This window comes from Acinonyx jubatus, chromosome A3 (assembly GCF_027475565.1).
Source record: "Acinonyx jubatus isolate Ajub_Pintada_27869175 chromosome A3, VMU_Ajub_asm_v1.0, whole genome shotgun sequence".
Lineage (NCBI taxonomy): Eukaryota > Metazoa > Chordata > Mammalia > Carnivora > Felidae > Acinonyx > Acinonyx jubatus.
The window spans coordinates 121,970,969-121,990,497 of NC_069388.1; the positions used below are offsets into that span (position 1 = coordinate 121,970,969).

The 19,529-nt window shown below is 38.8% G+C and overlaps 1 protein-coding gene across 3 annotated transcripts in view; it reads left to right on the forward strand.

The window, feature by feature from the left end:
• LDAH (lipid droplet associated hydrolase) overlaps positions 1-19,529 on the forward strand; it is a 110,668-nt gene that overhangs the window by 10,096 nt on the left and 81,043 nt on the right. For 2 of the 3 annotated variants that reach the window (XM_015073990.3, XM_015074055.3), the window contains exons 2-3: positions 3,761-3,916; positions 18,724-18,867. In XM_015073990.3, coding sequence (XP_014929476.1) covers positions 3,763-3,916; positions 18,724-18,867 — 298 coding nt within the window. In that variant the 5' untranslated portion in view covers positions 3,761-3,762. The remainder of the gene's footprint in view (positions 1-3,760; positions 3,917-18,723; positions 18,868-19,529) is intronic. The other variant, XM_053201185.1, reaches the window with a different exon arrangement.

Sequence of the window (19,529 nt, forward strand, 5' to 3'; positions counted from 1 at the left end):
ATGATTTGCCTCTTTTTCCCTGCCATCTGTTTCATTTTCTAAATTCCACATATGAGTGAAATCATAGTATTTGTCTTTCTCTTATTTTGCTTAGCATATCCTATAGCTCCATCCATGTCATTGGAAATGGCAAGATTTCATTCTTTTTTATAGCTAAGTAATATTCCATTATATACATATAGCACAACTTCTTTATCCATTCATCAGCTGATGGACATTTGGGCTCTTTCCATTATTTGGCTATTATTGATAATGGAGCTATAAACATCGGGGCGGATGTGCCCCTTCAAATCAGTATTTTGTATCCTTTGGGTAAATGCCTAGTAATACGATTGCTAGATCATAGGGTAGTTCTACTTTTAATTTTTTTTTTTAACTTTTATTCATTTTTGAGAGAGAGAGACAGAGTGAGAGCAGGGGAGAGGGAAAGAGAGAGGAAGACACAGAATCCGAAGCAGGCTCCAGGAGCTGTCAGCACGGAGCCTGCTGTGGGGCTTGAACTCACAAACCATGAGATCATGACGTGAGCCAAAGTCGGACGCTCAACCCACTGAGCCACCCAGGCACCCCTCTACTTTAAATTTTTTGAGGAACCTCCATACTGTTTCCAGAGTAGATGTACCAGTTTGTATTCCCACCAAGATTGTAAGAGGGTTCTTCTTTCTCTGCATCCTCACCAACATCTTTTGTTTTCTGTGTTGTTAATTTTAGCCATTTTGACAGGTGTGAGGTGATACCTTATTGTGTTTTGTTTTGTATGACGAAAGTTTTTTAAAAATACTTCTATCATTTGCAGTTATTACATGCATGAATAAAGCAGAATTCTTATTGAGTAGCCAAAATGAAATGCGAATGTTGTTTGGATTAGGATGCTAAAGCTAAATGAGACTCATTTATAACTCCACTTGCAAATATTTTTGTTCATTAATGTAGCCTCACTGTCTCACCGGCTGACTTTATAATAAATAAATATTATAAATTTGAACTGTAAAATTTATACTGATCAAATGCTGCTTTTCTGTTTTATATATTGTCTAGGTTTGTGTAAGATTTAATTGGAAAATTTTTTTTCTAAATAAAATTAAACCCATTAATAAAAACAGATGAACACCTATATTTAGGTAAGTAAAGCTTACCTAAGTTACACAAATTGTATTCACACTTGGTTTTTATCCACCCTAAGTATTGCTAGTTATCAAAACTGATTTCATTTAAGATTGCTTATAGGCTGTGTTTGTAGGTAGGGCCATCAGCCTCTACTATTATATACTTAGAACACATTGTCCCTTCTTAATTGGACACTTGTTTGCAGACCAAATCACCTTGGATTCTTAGGTAAGGAAGAACTTGAAATTTCTTACTGTTAGGGTTTCCTTTGCTTTTCATTTATTTATTTATTTTTTATTATTACTATTATTATTATTATTATTTTTGGCTATGTGGGAATCAGAAACATAAGTGTAAGTAAAATTAAAAGATGCTCTGTTGGGGCGCCTGGGTGGCTCAGTCGGTTGAGCGTCCGACTTCAGCTCAGGTCATGATCTTCGCGGACTGTGAGTTCAAGCCCCGCGTCGGGCTCTGTGCTGACAGCTCAGAGCCTGGAGCCTGCTTCAGATTTTGTGTCTCCCTCTGTCTCTGCCCCTCCCCTGCTCACATTCTGTCTCTCTATCTCTCTCTCAAAAATAAAGATTAAAAAAAATTTTTTTAAATAAATAAAAACATTAAAAAATTAAAAAAAAAAAAAAAGATGCTCTGTAATACATAGGTTTACTCCAGCTCTCTTAGTTGTATTTTATTTGAGGTATTTTAGAGGTGTAATTAATTTTTTGTTTTCCAGATTTTATAGACTGTGTTTGAGTTTCTTATCTATTTGAATTCTCATTAATTTTGTGGCTAATCAAACTCCCAACATGTCATTTGCTTGAAGTTAAGTATTTATGAATAGAATATAGTTAATAACTTTGGATTCTCTTCTAGTGCAAGTATGCGGTTTATCCAGTGTCTTCTTGGATGGTGCTCTAATTTAATGTAGTATAGAACAGTTAAATCTCATTGTTTCCAACATTTTATAAATGTCATAAGAGCTTTATAAATATACTCTGTTTTGTGACAGTTTCAGAGATTGGAGTACAGTGACATGTATTAGTGAACTAAAGATCGATACTTAAGAAAATGTGAGATGATACTTTCGTTTATTTAGTCAATTTATTTTGAATGAAGAGGAGTCCCCACTTTTTGAGTAATAATTTTTTTATTTTCTGAGTCGTTTTATTTGGGAAAGTTTTAGACTTTGGGTTACACATGGAGATTGGGGTGTATGTTAATGTTTTCTTCCTTCCTGTGTCCAATCCTTACCTTAACCTAAGGTGGCTGTCAATCTGGGGAGGTTTGGGTGGTGCCGGTAGTGAGTTTGTTGACTGTTGTGCTATGAGAGTATGGCATGACATGAATAACAAGTGCATAGATTACCAGGTGAAGTTTACCTGGTTACCTTTACCACTGTTGACTTATGTTAAAGAAAGGTGCTGTGAGTTTAGAGTTTATTTGAGGAGTTCAGGGAAGACCTCAAGTAGGAGGTAGGATTTGAGCTACGTCTAAGATGGGAAAGATTTGAAAAAAAAAATCTGGATAGACAATGCAGGATGTATCAATCTAGATCCATTCAAGAGATAGAAGCCACACAGTAACTCACATGGTTAATTTAATATAAGGAATTATTAAGCTGTAGAAGAAGAGAAAGTATAAAGTTACTGTATAAAGAAAACTCTAAAGATCCCCTAGGGATGAGAGAAAGTACCCAAGAAGAGACAAACTGGGAACGTGGGTTTAGATCTTATTGAAAAGGTGTGGTTGCAGCCCAGTGTGTGGTAGAGAAAGTTGGTGGTTGCCTGCGCCAAAGCTGATCCACAGTTGCCATGTCAGGACGTGAACCAAGACTGGTGGGAGGGTGTGCAGAGTGAACCAGGGTGCTGGTGTAGGTGTGAGGTCTGGAGCGTGTGGTGCCTGCATGAAAGGGCCACAGGAGCAACTCCAAGTGAGTTGAGGCTGATAGGCAGGTACAGAGGAAGTTGGGACACTGCTTTGGTTACTGCTGGAATGGGGAGTTGAAGAAGCTTCCTTTTTTTTTAAGCAACCCAGAGCTCTATTGGGCAAGGCACATCCAGCCTACTGTGTGTGACAGAGGTCAGGTGGCTGGCTCTTCAGTGTGCATGTGAGCTGAGGAGAGGGTGCAGGGAGCAGCCACCTGGTCTGAGGTATTATCTGGGACTCTTGCTACATTGCTGCTGCTGCCAGAATAGAGAGCTAGAGAAAGAAGAAACACATTGCAGCCAACCAAATGCTGGACAAACTGTACTCTATAGGCACCTAGTATTAGAGTAGGGTTTTGTTTGGTTTGGTTTGGCTTTTCAATCTTGGCGCTGTTGACTTTTGGGCTAGATAATTTTTTTGTTGTGAGTGTTATCCTAGGTGTTATAGGATATTTAGCAGGATATCTGGCTAATCTGATCCTGATTCATACTCCTGTGAAGTCTTTCACTTCACTGAAGATGTGTCTCCCTGTTTCTCCTTACTCTTGTGGTTTGTTTTAATTTTGTGTGTGTGTGATCCTATAATCCAGAATAGATGACTGGTCATATACCTACCGTATATGCTTGTGTTTATTGAAATTTGCCTTTTTAAAAAAATTCTTGAATATTGTCTTTGGCCCAAGGTTTTACATTTTAGCAACTCATTTTATTGTTTTTCTCCTCTCATTTAGAAATGGACTCCAGTATCAAGGAGGAAGTTCCTGTGCATGAAGAATTCATTTTATGTTGTGGAGTTGAAACCCAGGTTCTAAAATGTGGGCCCTGGACTAACCTCTTCAATGAGCAGAGAGCCAACAGGCCTAAGCTGCTTATTTTTATTATTACAGGTAAGTTTAAAAATGTGGATGAGGAGTCTTTATACAGATACTTCTATAACTTTTTCAGATTTTATTTATTTATTTATTTATTTTTTTATTTTTTTTTAACGTTTATTTATTTTTGAGACAGAGAGAGAACATGAACAGGGGAGGGTCAGAGAGAGGGAGACACAGAATCTGAAACAGGCTCCAGGTTCTGAGCTGTCAGCACAGAGCCCGACGCGGGGCTCGAACTCACGGACCGCGAGATCATGACCTGAGCTGAAGTCGGCTGCTTAACCAACTGAGCCACCCAGGCACCCCAACTTTTTCAGATTTTAAAGAGAATTTGATAAATATAAAAAGCTTTGTGGAAAGAAATAAAATCACTCAAACTATTGATAACAACCACGCTTAGTACTTTAGTGGCTGGGCTTTTTGTTTTTCTTCAGTGCATTTATATTATGTATATTATGTTGTGTATTACATATGCATTTTATTTTTATTGTTTTTAATATGAAATTTATCAACTTGGTTTCCATACCACACCCAGTGCTCATCCCAACAAGTGCCCTCCTCAATGCCCATCACCCACTTTCCCCTCCCTCCCACCCCACATCAACCTTCAGTTTATTCTCAGTTTTTAAGAGTAAAAAAAGAGGATCCTGGGAAGATGGCAGTGTAGGAGACGATGGGCTCACTGCGCGTCCTGCTGATCACTTAGATTCCACCTACGCCTGCCTAAATAACCCAGAAAACCGCCAGAAGACTAGCAGAACGGAGTCTCTGGAGCCAAACGAAGACGAGAGGCCCAGGGAAGAGGGTAGGAAGGGCGGCGAGGCAGTGCACGCTCCACGGACTGGCAGAGGGAGCCGGGGCAGAGGGGCGGTGCGCGCTACACGGACTGGCAGGAGGGAGCCGGGGCGGAGGGGCGGCCCGCCGGCCAAGCAGAGCCCCCGAGTCTGGCTTGCAAAAGTGGAGGGGCCGGACGGAGTGTGTTCCGACAGCAAGTGGGACTTAGCATCTGGGAGGTCATAAGTTAACAGCTCTGCTCAGAAAGCGGGAAGGCTGGAGGACAACGGGAGGGAGAGTTGTTGAGCCCTGGACGACAGAGCTCAGCTTGGCGGGGAACAAAGGCGCTCGCCAGCGCCATCTCCCTCGCCCATCCCCCAGCCAAAATCCCAAAGGGAACCAGTTCCTGCCAGGGAACTTGCTTGCATTGCGCAAACACCCAACGCTGTGCTTCTGTGGATCCATCCCTCCGGCGGATCTGACTCCCTCTTGGTGCTGCAGGGCCCCTCCGGAAGCGGATCTCCGAAGGAAAAGCGAGCTGAGCCTGCCCCTCCCGCCCCTGTGCACCTTGCCCATCCACCCCAGCTAACACGCCAGATTCCCAGCACCACAAGCCTGGAAGTGTGCAAGTAGCCCAGATGGGCCACGCCACCCCACAGTGAATCCCGCCCCTAGGAGAGGGGAAGAGAAGGCACACACCAGTCTCACTGTGGCCCCAGCGGTGGGCTGGGGGCAGACATCAGGTCTGACTGCGGCCCCGCCCACCAACGCAAGTTATTCAAGACAGCACAGGGGAAGTGCCCCACAGTCCCGCACCACTCCAGGGACTATCCAAAATGACAAAACGGAAGAATTCCCCTCAGAAAAACGTCCAGGAAATAACAACAGCTAATTAACTGATCAAAAATGATTTCAACAATATAACAGAAAGTGAATTTAGAATAATAGTCATAAAATTAATTACTGGGCTTGAAAACAGTATAAAGGACAGCAGAGAATCTCTTGCTACAGAGATCAAGGGATTAAGGAACAGCCAGGAGGAGCTAAAAACTGCTATCAATGGGGTGCCTGGGTGGCTCAGTTGGTTAAGCGGCCGACTTCAGCTCAGGTCATGATCTCGCGGTCCGTGAGTTCGAGCCCCGCGTCGGGCTCTGTGCTGACAGCTCAGAGCCTGGAGCCTGTTTCAGATTCTGTGTCTCCCTCTCTCTGACCCTCCCCCGTTCATGCTCTGTCTCTCTCTGTCTCAAAAATAAATAAATGTTAAAAAAAAAATTTTTTTTTTAATGCTATCAATAAACTGCAAAATAAAATGGAAACAACTACGGCTCGGATTGAAGAGGCAGAGGAGAGAATAGGTGAACTAGAAGATAAAATTATGGAAAAAGAAGAAGCTGAGAAAAAGAGAGATAAAAAAATCCAGGAGTATGAGGGGAAAATTAGAGAACTAAGTGATGCACTAAAGAGAAACATATGCATAATTGGTATTCCAGAGGAGGAAGAGAGAGGGAAAGGTGCTGAAGGTGTGCTTGAAGAAATAATAGCTGAGAACTTCCCGGATCTGGGAAGGAAAAAGGCATTGAAATCCAAGAGGCACAGAGAACTCCCTTCAGACGTAACTTGAATCGATCTTCTGCACGACATATCATAGTGAAACTGGCAAAATACAAGGATAAAGAGAAAATTCTGAAAGCAGCAAGGGGTAAACGTGCCCTCACATATAAAGGGAGACCTATAAGACTCGTGACTGATCTCTCTACTGAAACTTGGCAGGCCAGAAAGAATTGGCACGAGTGTGCTAAACAGAAAAAATATGCAGCCGAGAATCCTTAATCCAGCAAGTCTGTCATTTAGAATAGAAGGAGAGATAAAGGTCTTCCCAAACAAACAAAAACTGAAGGAATTTGTCACCACTAAACCAGCCCTACAAGAGATCCTAAGGGGGATCCTGTGAGACAAAGTACCAGAGACATCACTACAAGCATGAAACCTACGGACATCACAATGACTCTAAACCCATATCTTTCCATAATAACACTGAATGTAAATGGACTAAATGCGCCAACCAAAAGACATAGGGTATCAGAATGGATAAAAAAACAAGACCCATCTATTTGCTGTCTACAAGAGACTCATTTTAGACCTGAGGACACCTTCAGATTGAGAGTGAGGGGATGGAGAACTATTTATCATGCTACTGGAAGCCAAAAGAAAGCTGGAGTAGCCATACTTACATCAGACAAACTAGACTTTAAATTAAAGGCTGTAACAAGAGATGAAGAAGGGCATTATATAATAATTACAGGGTCTATCCATCAGGAAGAGCTAACAGTTATAAACGTCTATGTGCCGAATACCGGAGCCCCCAAATATATAAAACAATTACTCATAAACATAAGCAACCTTATTGATAAGAATGTGGTAATTGCAGGGGACTTTAACACTCCACTTACAGAAATGGATAGATCATCTAGACACACGGTCAATAAAGAAACAAGGGCCCTGAATGATACATTGGATCAGATGGACTTGACAGATATATTTAGAACTCTGCATCCCAAAGCAACAGAATATACTTTCTTCTCGAGTGCACATGGAACATTCTCCAAGATAGATCACATACTGGGTCACAAAACAGCCCTTCATAAGTATACAAGAATTGAAATCATACCATGCATACTTTCAGACCACAGTGCTATGAAGCTTGAAATCAACCACAGGAAAACGTCTGGAAAACCTGCAAAAGCATGGAGGTTAAAGAACACCCTACTAAAGAATGAGTGGGTCAACCAGGCAATTAGAGAAGAAATTAAAAAATATACGGAAACAAATGAAAATGAAAATACAACAATCCAAACGCTTTGGGACGCAGCGAAGGCAGTCCTGAGAGGAAAATACATTGCAATCCAGGCCTATCTCAAGAAACAAGAAAAATCCCAAATACAAAATCTAACAGCACACCTAAAGGAAATAGAATCAGAACAGCAAAGACAGCCTAAACCCAGCAGAAGAAGAGAAATAATAAAGATCAGAGCAGAAATAAACAATATAGAATCTAAAAAAACTGTAGAGCAGATCAACGAAACCAAGAGTTGGTTTTTTGAAAAAATAAACAAAATTGATAAACCTCTAGCCAGGCTTCTCAAAAAGAAAAGGGAGATGACCCAAATAGATAAAATCATGAATGAAAATGGAATTATTACAACCAATTCCTCAGAGATACAAGCAATTATCAGGGAATACTATGAAAAATTATATGCCAACAAACTGGACAACCTGGAAGAAATGGACAAATTCCTAAACACCCACACGCTTCCAAAACTCAATCAGGAGGAAATAGAAAGCTTGAACAGACCCATAACCAGCGAAGAAATTGAATCGGTTATCAAAAATCTCCCAACAAATAAGAGTCCACGACCAGATGGCTTCCCAGGGGAGTTCTACCAGACGTTTAAAGCAGAGATAATACCTATCCTTCTCAAGCTATTCCAAGAAATAGAAGGGGAAGGAAAACTTCCAGACTCATTCTATGAAGCCAGTATTACTTTGATTCCTAAACCAGACAGAGACCCAGTAAAAAAAGAGAACTACAGGCCAATATCCCTGATGAATATGGATGCAAAAATTCTCAATAAGATACTAGCGAATCGAATTCAACAGCATATAAAAAGAATTATTCACCATGACCAAGTGGGATTCATTCCTGGGATGCAGGGCTGGTTCAACATTCACAAATCAATCGTGATACATCACATTAAGAAAAAAAAAGAGAAGAACCATATGATCCTGTCAATTGATGCAGAAAAGGCCTTTGACAAAATCCAGCACCCTTTCTTAATAAAAACCCTTGAGAAAGTCGGGATAGAAGGAACATACTTAAAGATCATAAAAGCCATTTATGAAAAGCCCACAGCTAACATCATCCTCAACGGGGAAAAACTGAGAGCTTTTTCCCTGAGATCAGGAACACGACAGGGATGCCCACTCTCGCCGCTGTTGTTTAACATAGTGCTGGAAGTTCTAGCATCAGCAATCAGACAACAAAAGGAAATCAAAGGCATCAAAATTGGCAAAGATGAAGTCAAGCTTTCGCTTTTTGAAGATGACATGATATTATACATGGAAAATCCGATAGACTCCACCAAAAGTCTGCTAGAACTGATACATGAATTCAGCAAAGTTGCAGGATACAAAATCAATGTACAGAAATCAGTTGCATTCTTATACACTAACAATGAAGCAACAGAAAGACAAGTAAAGAAACTGATCCCATTCACAATTGCACCAAGAAACATAAAATACCTAGGAATAAATCTAACCAAAGATGTAAAGGATCTGTATGCTGAAAACTATAGAAAACTTATGAAAGTAATTGAAGAAGATTTAAAGAAATGGAAAGACATTCCCTGCTCATGGATTGGAAGAATAAATATTGTCAAAATGTCAATACTACCCAAAGCTATCTACACATTCAATGCAATCCCAATCAAAATTGCACCAGCATTCTTCTCGAAACTAGAACAAGCAATCCTAAAATTCATATGGAACCACAAAAGGCCCCGAATAGCCAAAGTAATTTTGAAGAAGAAGACCAAAGCAGGAGGCATCACAATCCCAGACTTTAGCCTCTACTACAAAGCTGTAATCATCAAGACAGCATGGTATTGGCACAAAAACAGACACATAGACCAATGGAATAGAATAGAAACCCCAGAACCAGACCCACAAACGTATGGCCAACTCATCTTTGACAAAGCAGGAAAGAACATCCAATGGAAAAAAGACAGTCTCTTTAACAAATGGTGCTGGGAGAACTGGACAGCAACATGCAGAAGGTTGAAACTAGACCACTTTCTCACACCATTCACAAAAATAAACTCAAAATGGATAAAGGACCTGAATGTGAGACAGGAAACCATCAAAACCTTAGAGGAGAAAGCAGGAAAAGACCTCTCTGACCTCAGCCGTAGCAATCTCTTACTCGACACATCCCCAAAGGCAAGGGAATTAAAAGCAAAAATGAACTACTGGGACCTTATGAAGATAAAAAGCTTCTGCACAGCAAAGGAAACAACCAACAAAACTAAAAGGCAACCAACGGAATGGGAAAAGATATTTGCAAATGACATATCGGACAAAGGGCTAGTATCCAAAATCTATAAAGAGCTCACCAAACTCCACACCCGAAAAACAAATAACCCAGGGAAGAAATGGGCACAAAACATGAATAGACACTTCTCTAAAGAAGACATCCGGATGGCCAACAGGCACATGAAAAGATGCTCAACGTCACTCCTCATCATGGAAATACAAATCAAAACCACACTCAGATATCACCTCACGCCAGTCAGAGTGGCCAAAATGAACAAATCAGGAGACTATAGATGCTGGAGAGGATGTGGAGAAACGGGAACCCTCTTGCACTGTTGGTGGGAATGCAAACTGGTGCAGCCACTCTGGAAAACAGTGTGGAGGTTCCTCAAAAAATTAAAAATAGACCTACCCTATGACCCAGCAGTAGCACTGCTAGGAATTTATCCAAGGGATACAGGAGTCTGATGCATAGGGGCACTTGTACCCCAATGTTTAGAGCAGCACTCTCAACAATAGCCAAATTATGGAAAGAGCCTAAATGTCCATCAACTGATGAATGGATAAAAACATTGTGGTTTATATACACAATAGAGTACTACGTGGCAATGAGAAAGAATGAAATATGGCCCTTTGTAGCAATGTGGATGGAACTGGAGAGTGTGATGCTAAGTGAAATAAGCCATACAGAGAAAGACAGATACCATATGGTTTCACTCTTATGCGGATCCTGAGAAACTTAACAGAAACCCATGGGGGAGGGGAAGGAAAAAAAAAAGAAGTTAGAGTGGAAGAGAGCCAAAGCATAAGAGACTCTTAAAAACTGAGAACAAACTGAGGGTTGATGGGGGGTGGGAGAGAGGGGAGGGTGGGTGATGGGTATTGAGGAGGGCACCTTTTGGGATGAGCACTGGGTGTTGTATGGAAACCAATTTGACAATAAACTTCATATATTGAAAAAAAAAAAAAGAGAAAAAAAAAAAGAGAGGGAGGGAGCCAAACCGTAAGAGACTCTTACATATACATTTTAAATCATAATTGGAAGTATGCATATAGTTTTGTAAACTTTTTAAAATTTCTTAATACCTAGAATAATTAGAACTACCAAATTTGTGACATTTTTCTAAATAATTTTTTCTGTCTCATTCCAAGATGATTGTAAGTTTACTGTGGAACGTTTATTTATTCTGAGATGTGGAAGCTGGGTCATTTGTGACTTTTGCAGAATCACTATCAATAGAATGTCCGGGGTAGTTTCTTGATCATAGATATTCAAAGCCCTTTTAAACTTGTAAGTTAGAACATATTATATGTATATATATATATAGAGAGAGAGAGAGAGAGAATAGATATCTATCTATATAAAGATATATCTTTATATATCTATATCTCTATATCTCTATACAGAGATATAAAGATATATTTCTATATATCTTTATATATAGAAATATATATTTCTATATATCTTTCTATATATAGAAATATATATTTTTATATATATTTCTATATACCTTTATATCTCTATATAGAGATATAGATATATAAAGATATATCTTTATATAGATAGATATATCTATAGATATATAGATATATAGATAGATATCTCTATATATCTCTATATCTCTGTATAGATATATCTATCTGATATATATATATATCTATATAGAGATAGATAGATACATATCAGCCTTAAAGATTAAGATTAAGAATGAAATTGTGACTATATATCATACCGTATATAGCTAAGCCAATGAGGTATTATGATTGCATTTCTTTTCTTGTACATTTTTTTCTTGTTGTTCTCTCTGAGCTAATTATTGTCTTATTTGCTTAGTTTTCTACTTTTGAATCACTAATTTATCCTAAAATTATTCTATAGGAAATAAGAAAAAAAGTCCTTTTAATGCATTTGAGTAATCAGTCTGGTTTTGGTTTTGTTTTTCTCATTTTTGTTTTGTTTTGTTTTGTTTCTTTGGAGATACGCTTCCCAGAACTCTCAGTTCATTGGCTCCAGTGTGGACTGATTGCTCTGTAGGTCTGCTGCCCAGGCCATGCTGGGAATTCCTGTCACTTTTCTCCTGAGTTAGATTCCATTTCCTGGATCCCACATTTTCTTATTTCTTGCTTTATTGGTTAAGCACATCTCTTAGTAACTTCCTGAGAAGAGGTACATGGGAAGTAATCTTTTAAAGATCTGTCATGTCAGAAAATGTCTTAAAGTTCTAGTTTGGAGATAATTTTTCCTTAGAATTTAGAGGGCATTTTAGCTGTTTTCCATGGTCCAGAGCTGCTTTTGAGAAGTCTTGATATCATTCTGATTTTTTATCTTTTGTATTTGAAGCTCACCTGCAAGGAAAAGCATTTTAGATCTTTTCTTTGTTCTAAGATTCTGAAACTTTACCATAAAGCACGTTGTATGGATTTTTTTTCATACACTATAGGTTTTTGTGTACCCTTTTAAACCAGAGAGTCATATACTTCAATCCTAAGAGCTATGTTTTCTCTTCTTTTTTTATAGTCACCTGTTTCATGGGTAAATTATCATTTTCTTTGGCTTCTTGCATTATTAGAGTTTTTACTTTCTTCCTTTTTCTGTTTGTTTGCATTAGCATTTGTTTTTCCTCAAATGTCTGGTAATCCTGACTACCCTTTCATTTTTAAGAGGAAGACACAAACAGCTATTGGAATCTTTGTGTTCAGGGATGAGGCTTGTCCTCAGGTGTGCCTAGAGTGACCAGCTATTGTAGTCTGAGAGATTTTATTGCAGGACACATGCCTTTCAGTACTAAAACCACAACAGTCCTATGCAAAACAGGATGGCTGGTCACCCTAGATCCCACGCTAGGCTAAGGGTAATTGGGTAGGGACTCAGCATTTCACTGGAGAATTTCCAGCTTTCAGTTATCTCTACCTATTTCTTGGGTCATTCAGTTTTCCTAGGAAGGAATCTCCCAATATCCTGTTTGAGGAGTGGAAACCTGTTTGTGAATGTTCAGGGCTGAACAAGGGAAAGAAGGTAGGAAGTTTCATTGTATAGTAACAGTTAATCAAAGCTCTTCTCAGTATAGTGCTTCTGTTTTCAGTTGGCCTAAGATTCCTGACCCAAAACCTCTTCCGTTTAACCTCTTCTGGAAATAAAATTTCCAGTTTCCTTTCATCATATAACAGTAATTTTAGAAAGCAGTCTGTTGGCATCTATTGAAATTAAAAATACATATGCTTTAATAGCAGCTAGGGAGAGTTTGAAATTATAGGCATGACAAGTACTGTTTGATGGAGCAGAGATTTGAGGCCATGGTAGAGTATAGGATTGAGAAGGTAAGTAGAAATGTTGTCTTGGACTGGAGACAGGATATTCTTCAGAGGCTAGCATGAAGGAGGTGAAGTTAGTTACCAAAGTGGAGAAAGTGTGAAAGCACGTCAGAGAGAGTAAAGTAATTTCCTGCCTCCTGAGCTCTGTTTTTTCTTCTAATTAAGAGTTGAGGTGATCTGTTGAGAATAAATATGGCAGAGGGTAGATAAGGGCCCTGAGGAAAGTGGTCAGCATTGAGAATAGCAGGTATACAGGATGAAAGGAATTATCAGCTGAGAACAAGTAGATTTTGAGCAGCACTGTGATGGAATAGCAGGTATATTGGGAGTGAAGTCTGACCTATCAGAGGTAGAATGGTTTGAATGTTAACCATTTCTGGGTAATGAAAAAAATCTAAACCAGTGGTTCTTAAAGTTGGTGTTGGGACCAGCAGTATCATCTGAGAACTCATGAGACATGCAGGTTCTCGGGCCCCACCCAGACCTTCTGAACCAGAAACTCTGGGGGTGGAGCAGTCTGTGTTTTAATACGCCTTCCAGGAGATTGTGATATGCTTACCACTGATCCTAGGCTGTGGCTATCAGAATTAGTTGCTTAAGTTTCATGTGCAGGAAGTTCGTTGAATTTGATCAGGGTAATGAATTATGGGACAAAGGTGTTGGCTCAGTGAATCTACCCAGATTTTGAAATCTCCTGCCATGGAATGGCACCTAAAATTGTTATTTAAGGGCCAGGGTTTTCAGGGAATGTGTGAGAGTGACTAAGAAGTTGATAGACGGAGATGGAGGAGGAGAGGTTGTTGCAATAAGGTAGACGAGTAGGTGGAGCTGACAGTTCCCTGTGCTTCCCTACTCAGAGGTGTCCATTCACTCACTCACTTACCCTCAGAGCTTGGAAGCTTGTGTTGCAAAAGTCTTTGCTCTCCTTGAGGTGCATGAAGTGTTAGAGAAGAGTGCGGGCTCTACTGTGGACGCTTGAAGGGAAGAGTCCACCACAGGGGAGAGCCAGGTTTAAAATATGAGGAAGAGACAGATAGAGGGAGCATTCAGTGAAGACACTGTGAAGAAAGAGAAGCTTAAAACATTTGTTGCTTTGTGGTGTCATTGTTTTGTGGTGCTTTGACATTTTCAGATCATTCTTAGTTTTTTAGTGTTCTTTTATGTTTGCCCTTCTATTCTCATTGCTGCCCTTGGCCCTTTTCCTTGGAGTTCATGGGAGCTGAAGGCTGGTGCTGCTCATTAGTTTATGGAGTTCAGAATTGTATTTTATATTTGGGCTTAATCTATTTATACTGTGGGGAAAATTAGGATGACAGTATTTCAAAGATTGTTAAACCACTGAAGACATCATATTTAGTCTGTCTCTGATAGATTGATGTAACATGTCATTTTAAATCACTTTGCTTTTGCAGCTAGCAAAATTAATCACTTTTAAGTTGGTAATGATAATGAGGAGTGATTTATTAGAATCCACAGATTGAGGAACTTTTAATTTAACTTCGTCTTTTCCAGTGAAGCTTTGTTGTAGAATTTCTGTTAAGTAACAATATCCTTGGACTTTCTTTAAATAGAGAAATGACCAAAGGGAACCAATTTGAGAACTCACTGTAAAATATATTGAGTCATTATAACTCTCCAGTGGTCATATGGGGATAATAGAGTCATGCAATATGTCTTAGATTTGAGTACAGTGATCAGAAATGGAGCGGACAAGGCTCCATGTGCAAGCCCAGTGTTCTTTCCATCTGACAACCTTCTGTATAGATGCTATGCCACATTAACTTTATATGTGGCAGGTTTTGTCTCCTACAAGATTAAGTGGAAGGCAAAAATCTACAATTGCAATGTTGAATAGTTTATTGGCAGTTGGGGTCTAGAGATGGTCACCACAGCCTCTGTTATATGTTACTCAAGCACTTGACTATATGTTTGATCAAGCATATGTTTATAACACATTTTGATATCCTTTGGTAAAAAGTTTTACTAGCAGTTTTGTATTGAAATGTTTTCAAACATCCCTATACCTGAAAATACACGTATACATACATGTGTGAATGTGTGTATATCTGATTTTAGCTGCAGAAATAAGACCCTTTCAATTTTTTGTGGTTTCCTAACCAGGAAGTTAAATTCATGGTTCATAAAGTGTTATTTAAGGGCCATGATATTTAAGTAGTGAAGTATGCAAAGACATTTAAACGGTTTGCATTACATTTTCCACTTCTATCTCACTTGTCAGTCGGATCTTCCTGATACTTACTGGCCATTGTGGACTCTTCTGTTTCTTCAGGAGCCAAGCTCTTCATTGCTTGAGGGCCTTCGTACCTGTTCTTCTCCTGTTCTGGTATCTTCTTTCCTCAAATTTTTACAAGGTCAATTTCTTTTCATCTTTTGGGTCTTAGCTAAAGGTCATCTCCTTAAACATTTTTCTCAGGCCACCCTAATCTCTTCTCTTGAGGATCCTCACACAATCATCACATAACTTCTCCCACTCTTGAATTAGCTTCTTTATTTATTTAGTTATATGTATATATTTTCCTACTGAATATGAATTATAAAAAGGCCTTTAACTGTCTTGTGCCTGACACAGTGACTTCCATGTAGAAGGTGATCAGTAAATAATTGGTAACTAAAAGAATATACAAAAGAAGCTATAGTACTGAATAGAATGAAATGAACATGAAGCAGTTGAAAGTATCATTTACTTGATGATGACAAAATAGTGAACAAGAAAGCTTCAAGGTATTCGCTTAAGATCTTATAGTCATTAAGCAAAAGAACTCAGAACCCAGAGATAGATGGAAAAAATTGTTTTGTAGCAATTCATTAGCTAGTACTTTTCAGGTTCATATTGTAACTCATTGTAATTCGTGGTAATTATTGCATCTAACTCATGTAGGTGTTATCTTTGGATTCTCCTTAAACCAGTTTTAATGTGCTGTGCACCTTAAACTTACAGAACACGACATGTCAGATTTATTCAATAAGAAAATAAATATATAATAACAATTACAGTAATAATAGCTACCATTTATTCAGCCCTTTCTGTGTGCCAGGTATTGTGCAAGTAATTGCCCATTCATTATTCCTAATGATAAGGCCAGCTACTCTGTGGGGCTTTTGTAAGATTAACTAATACAATGTATGCAGAAGATCCTAAACCGGATAGTTTATGATGAAGAACTGAAATGATGAAGAAATCAGTGTCAGGTAGTTTATGTTCTTTTCTAAATTCAGTATTATTATTTTCTTTTGTATACTCTTCCAGTCATCAAATACTTATTGAGCACTTATCATCTGTGTGACCTTGGGCAAGTTGTTCAACCTCTTTGTACCTCAGTTTCGTCATTCATAAAATGGAAGTAATAATAGTTCTACCTCAGGTTGGGACTAAATGAGTTAATACATGTAAAGCACTCAAATGCTGCCTAGCATGTAGTAAGTTCTAGCACTTTAAAATGTTGATGACTATAATTTTCTACCCATGTGAAAAAAAATGGTAAAACTTAGCTGAGAGACCTAAAACATTTAAATATGAGACATAACCCACTCCCAGAAGATTATACTCAGTAATATAAAAGACATCAAACCTTTTTAAATTAATGTATAAATGAGGTGAATTTCATCAGAATTCCAAAATAAATTTTAAAAATTGAACCTGGTGGAAATAATTCTAAAGGTTATGACACCAGCCTAGAAAATTTAGGGGAAAAAATTAAGAGAAGGGATTTGGCCTGCCAGTTACCGAAACATTTTTTAAAAAAAAGAAAGGAAGGAAGAAAAACACAATGTAGTAATCAAGGCAGTATGGTGCTGGCAGAGGAGAAAAGGAAAAAATAAATGGAATTATTTGGAATCAGAATTAGCAAGCAAATGTAAGAATTCAGGGTTGAATTCAGAAGACATTTCAAATCAATGCAGAAAGAATGGGTTATGTAATAAATGATCTTGGGGCACTTGGCTAATCATTTGGAAAGAAGTTGGATTGCTACTTTGTACTTGATACTAAAAAATATTCCAAACTTATTAAAGATTTAAATATAAAACATGAAACAGTGCTGTCAATACCCACCTTAGATGTTATAGCCCCAGCGCTGTACATCCCTCCTCTCTTCGTCAGCCAGTCAGCTGACCAAAGAACATATTACTGCATTTAAAGAAGTTTCTGTACTATTTAACAAAGATGTCACTGGCACAGTTACAAAAAGCAATTTAGAACTCAAGTCACTAGGTCTGAATGCAACAGAAGCAGACTAGCAATATGGACGACAAGACCATTTACTGCCATCGCTAGCCATGATACGTCTGAGTAGCTAACATTTATACAGCACTCGCATCGAGCAGTATTTAGGTGCTTTACCTTTATTAATTCACTTAGTTCCCACATTAGGTAGTGCCGTTATTATCCTCATTTTCAAGACAAGGAAACCAAGGCTCGAGAGGTTAAATAACTTTCCAGAGGTCACACACTTAATAAGTGCAAAGCCATGATTCCAACTCCCACAGTCTGGCTCCAGAGTCTGCCCTTAACCACTTTGCTACATTCCCTGTCAAGAAAACTGAAATGATGAAGAAATCAATGTCATTTGACAAGGGTGGCAGAGGTTATATCAGTGCAACAAAACCATGTCATCTAATTACAAAGAAGAGAAACCTAATAGCATGAAAAAATAATAAATTGTACAATAGATATTGCTGGAAATGAACTAGTGTCTGTGAAAGCATTATACAGATGGTGACTGCAAGATGAAACCCCATTTCACTGTCATTTCCCCCTAAGATATATCAGATTGACTCTTTTTTCTAAAAGGTTATTATTCATTCTGTTTCTCTATAGCAAACCCATGTCAAAAATACCTTCTGTACATACACAAGAAAAATCTATATGTTGGTGGTCTTTTTCCCAAAAGGTCAAACCATACATATGTTTACAATAGAAGTACTTGTGATAAATGACAAGGAAACACTCAGTACACTCCTCAAAGTATGCTTTGTGAATGATTCTTACACCGATTTGTTTTCATGCAGCTTGGTAACTGAGCAGAATAATATCTTGAAGGGCTTTAGAGGCAGGATTAATGACTTTAAACCAATAGGATGATAATGGGAAGCCAATGTAAGGTGTTTAAATAGGATACAGCTATGATTTGATCTGAAGTTTGAGGGTATCTCTCTGGGTACCTGAAGAATGGATTCCCGGGGGACGAGAGTAGCCAGAACTCCCATTGGGAGACTAGTGCAGAAAACTTGATGGGAAGTGATAATGCTAATGGAGAGAAGTAGACAGTGTAAGGATGTATTTTGGAAGCAAAGTTCACAGGACTTACTAGGGAATTGGCTGTGAAGAACAGGGACAAACCTGGTGTTAGTACTTGAGCATTTGGTGTAGGGTTGGTGGCTCCATTTATTAAGGAATAGGGAGGAAGAATTTATCTTGAAACAGTTGGAGAACAAAGCAGGAGCAGGAATCTTCTGAGCGATCATCCCCAGACTTAAGGCAGAAAGGATATTAAAATTGAAGTGTATGTGTCAATGTTAGTAGATTTGTAGAAGAAAGTGTGAGGATACATCCATCGTTTCCACTCTGCACATCTTCTTATGTGAGCTTAGCTTTGGTTAACTAAGATCTGTGTTTCTTTTCTTAGGTAATCCAGGTTTTTGTTCCTTTTATGTACCATTTGCAAAGACTCTGTACTCCTTAACAAACAGACGCTTTCCAATTTGGGTTATCAGTCATGCTGGACATGCTTTGGCGCCCAAAGACAAGAAGATTCTTACAACCTCAGACGGTATGTCTTTATTAACATCTGCTTTCCTTTACAGTGAGTGTTCATGAATCTGGAAAGCCTGCTAAGGTTAAGAGTTACATCATTGAAAACCTCTGCTTGTGGCATTGGGCCCAGGCTCTCACATTTTGGTAATTTTAGGGTTTTTAGAGTCATTTTAATTTTTTAAGGTAATTTTCTCTAAAAATTTGAGCAGATCAAACAATTTGTGTAAAACTTGCCTTTTCTGTGTACCAGCTAGTAATCAGCTATATATTTATTGATCAAGCACTATATCTCCAGAGTTGTACCACGAGGTGATGGGGGAAAAAAGTATTGTAAGCCATGGTCCTTACTCTAAAGAGGCCCTTACTCTAACATTTAGAGAATGATTAAGTGATAAACCCTGGCCTGCTAATCATGTAGATATCGAAGAAGTGAACAAAGGAGAGAACACAGTATCGGTTTGAAAAGACTTTGTGGAATAGATGGGTTTTGACAGTTGAGTAGAATTTGGATCTAGGGGGTAAGGCGAGTGCACAGGTGTAACAGGCAGAAGAATTAGCACAGCAGGGAGAGAGATTCAGTAGGTGTGCCAGTGCTGGGCAGGGCCAGACATGGAGGAGCCTTGGACCTGGGGAGAGAGCTCTGACTCCATTGCCAGAGGCCTTTAAATGCAGGACATA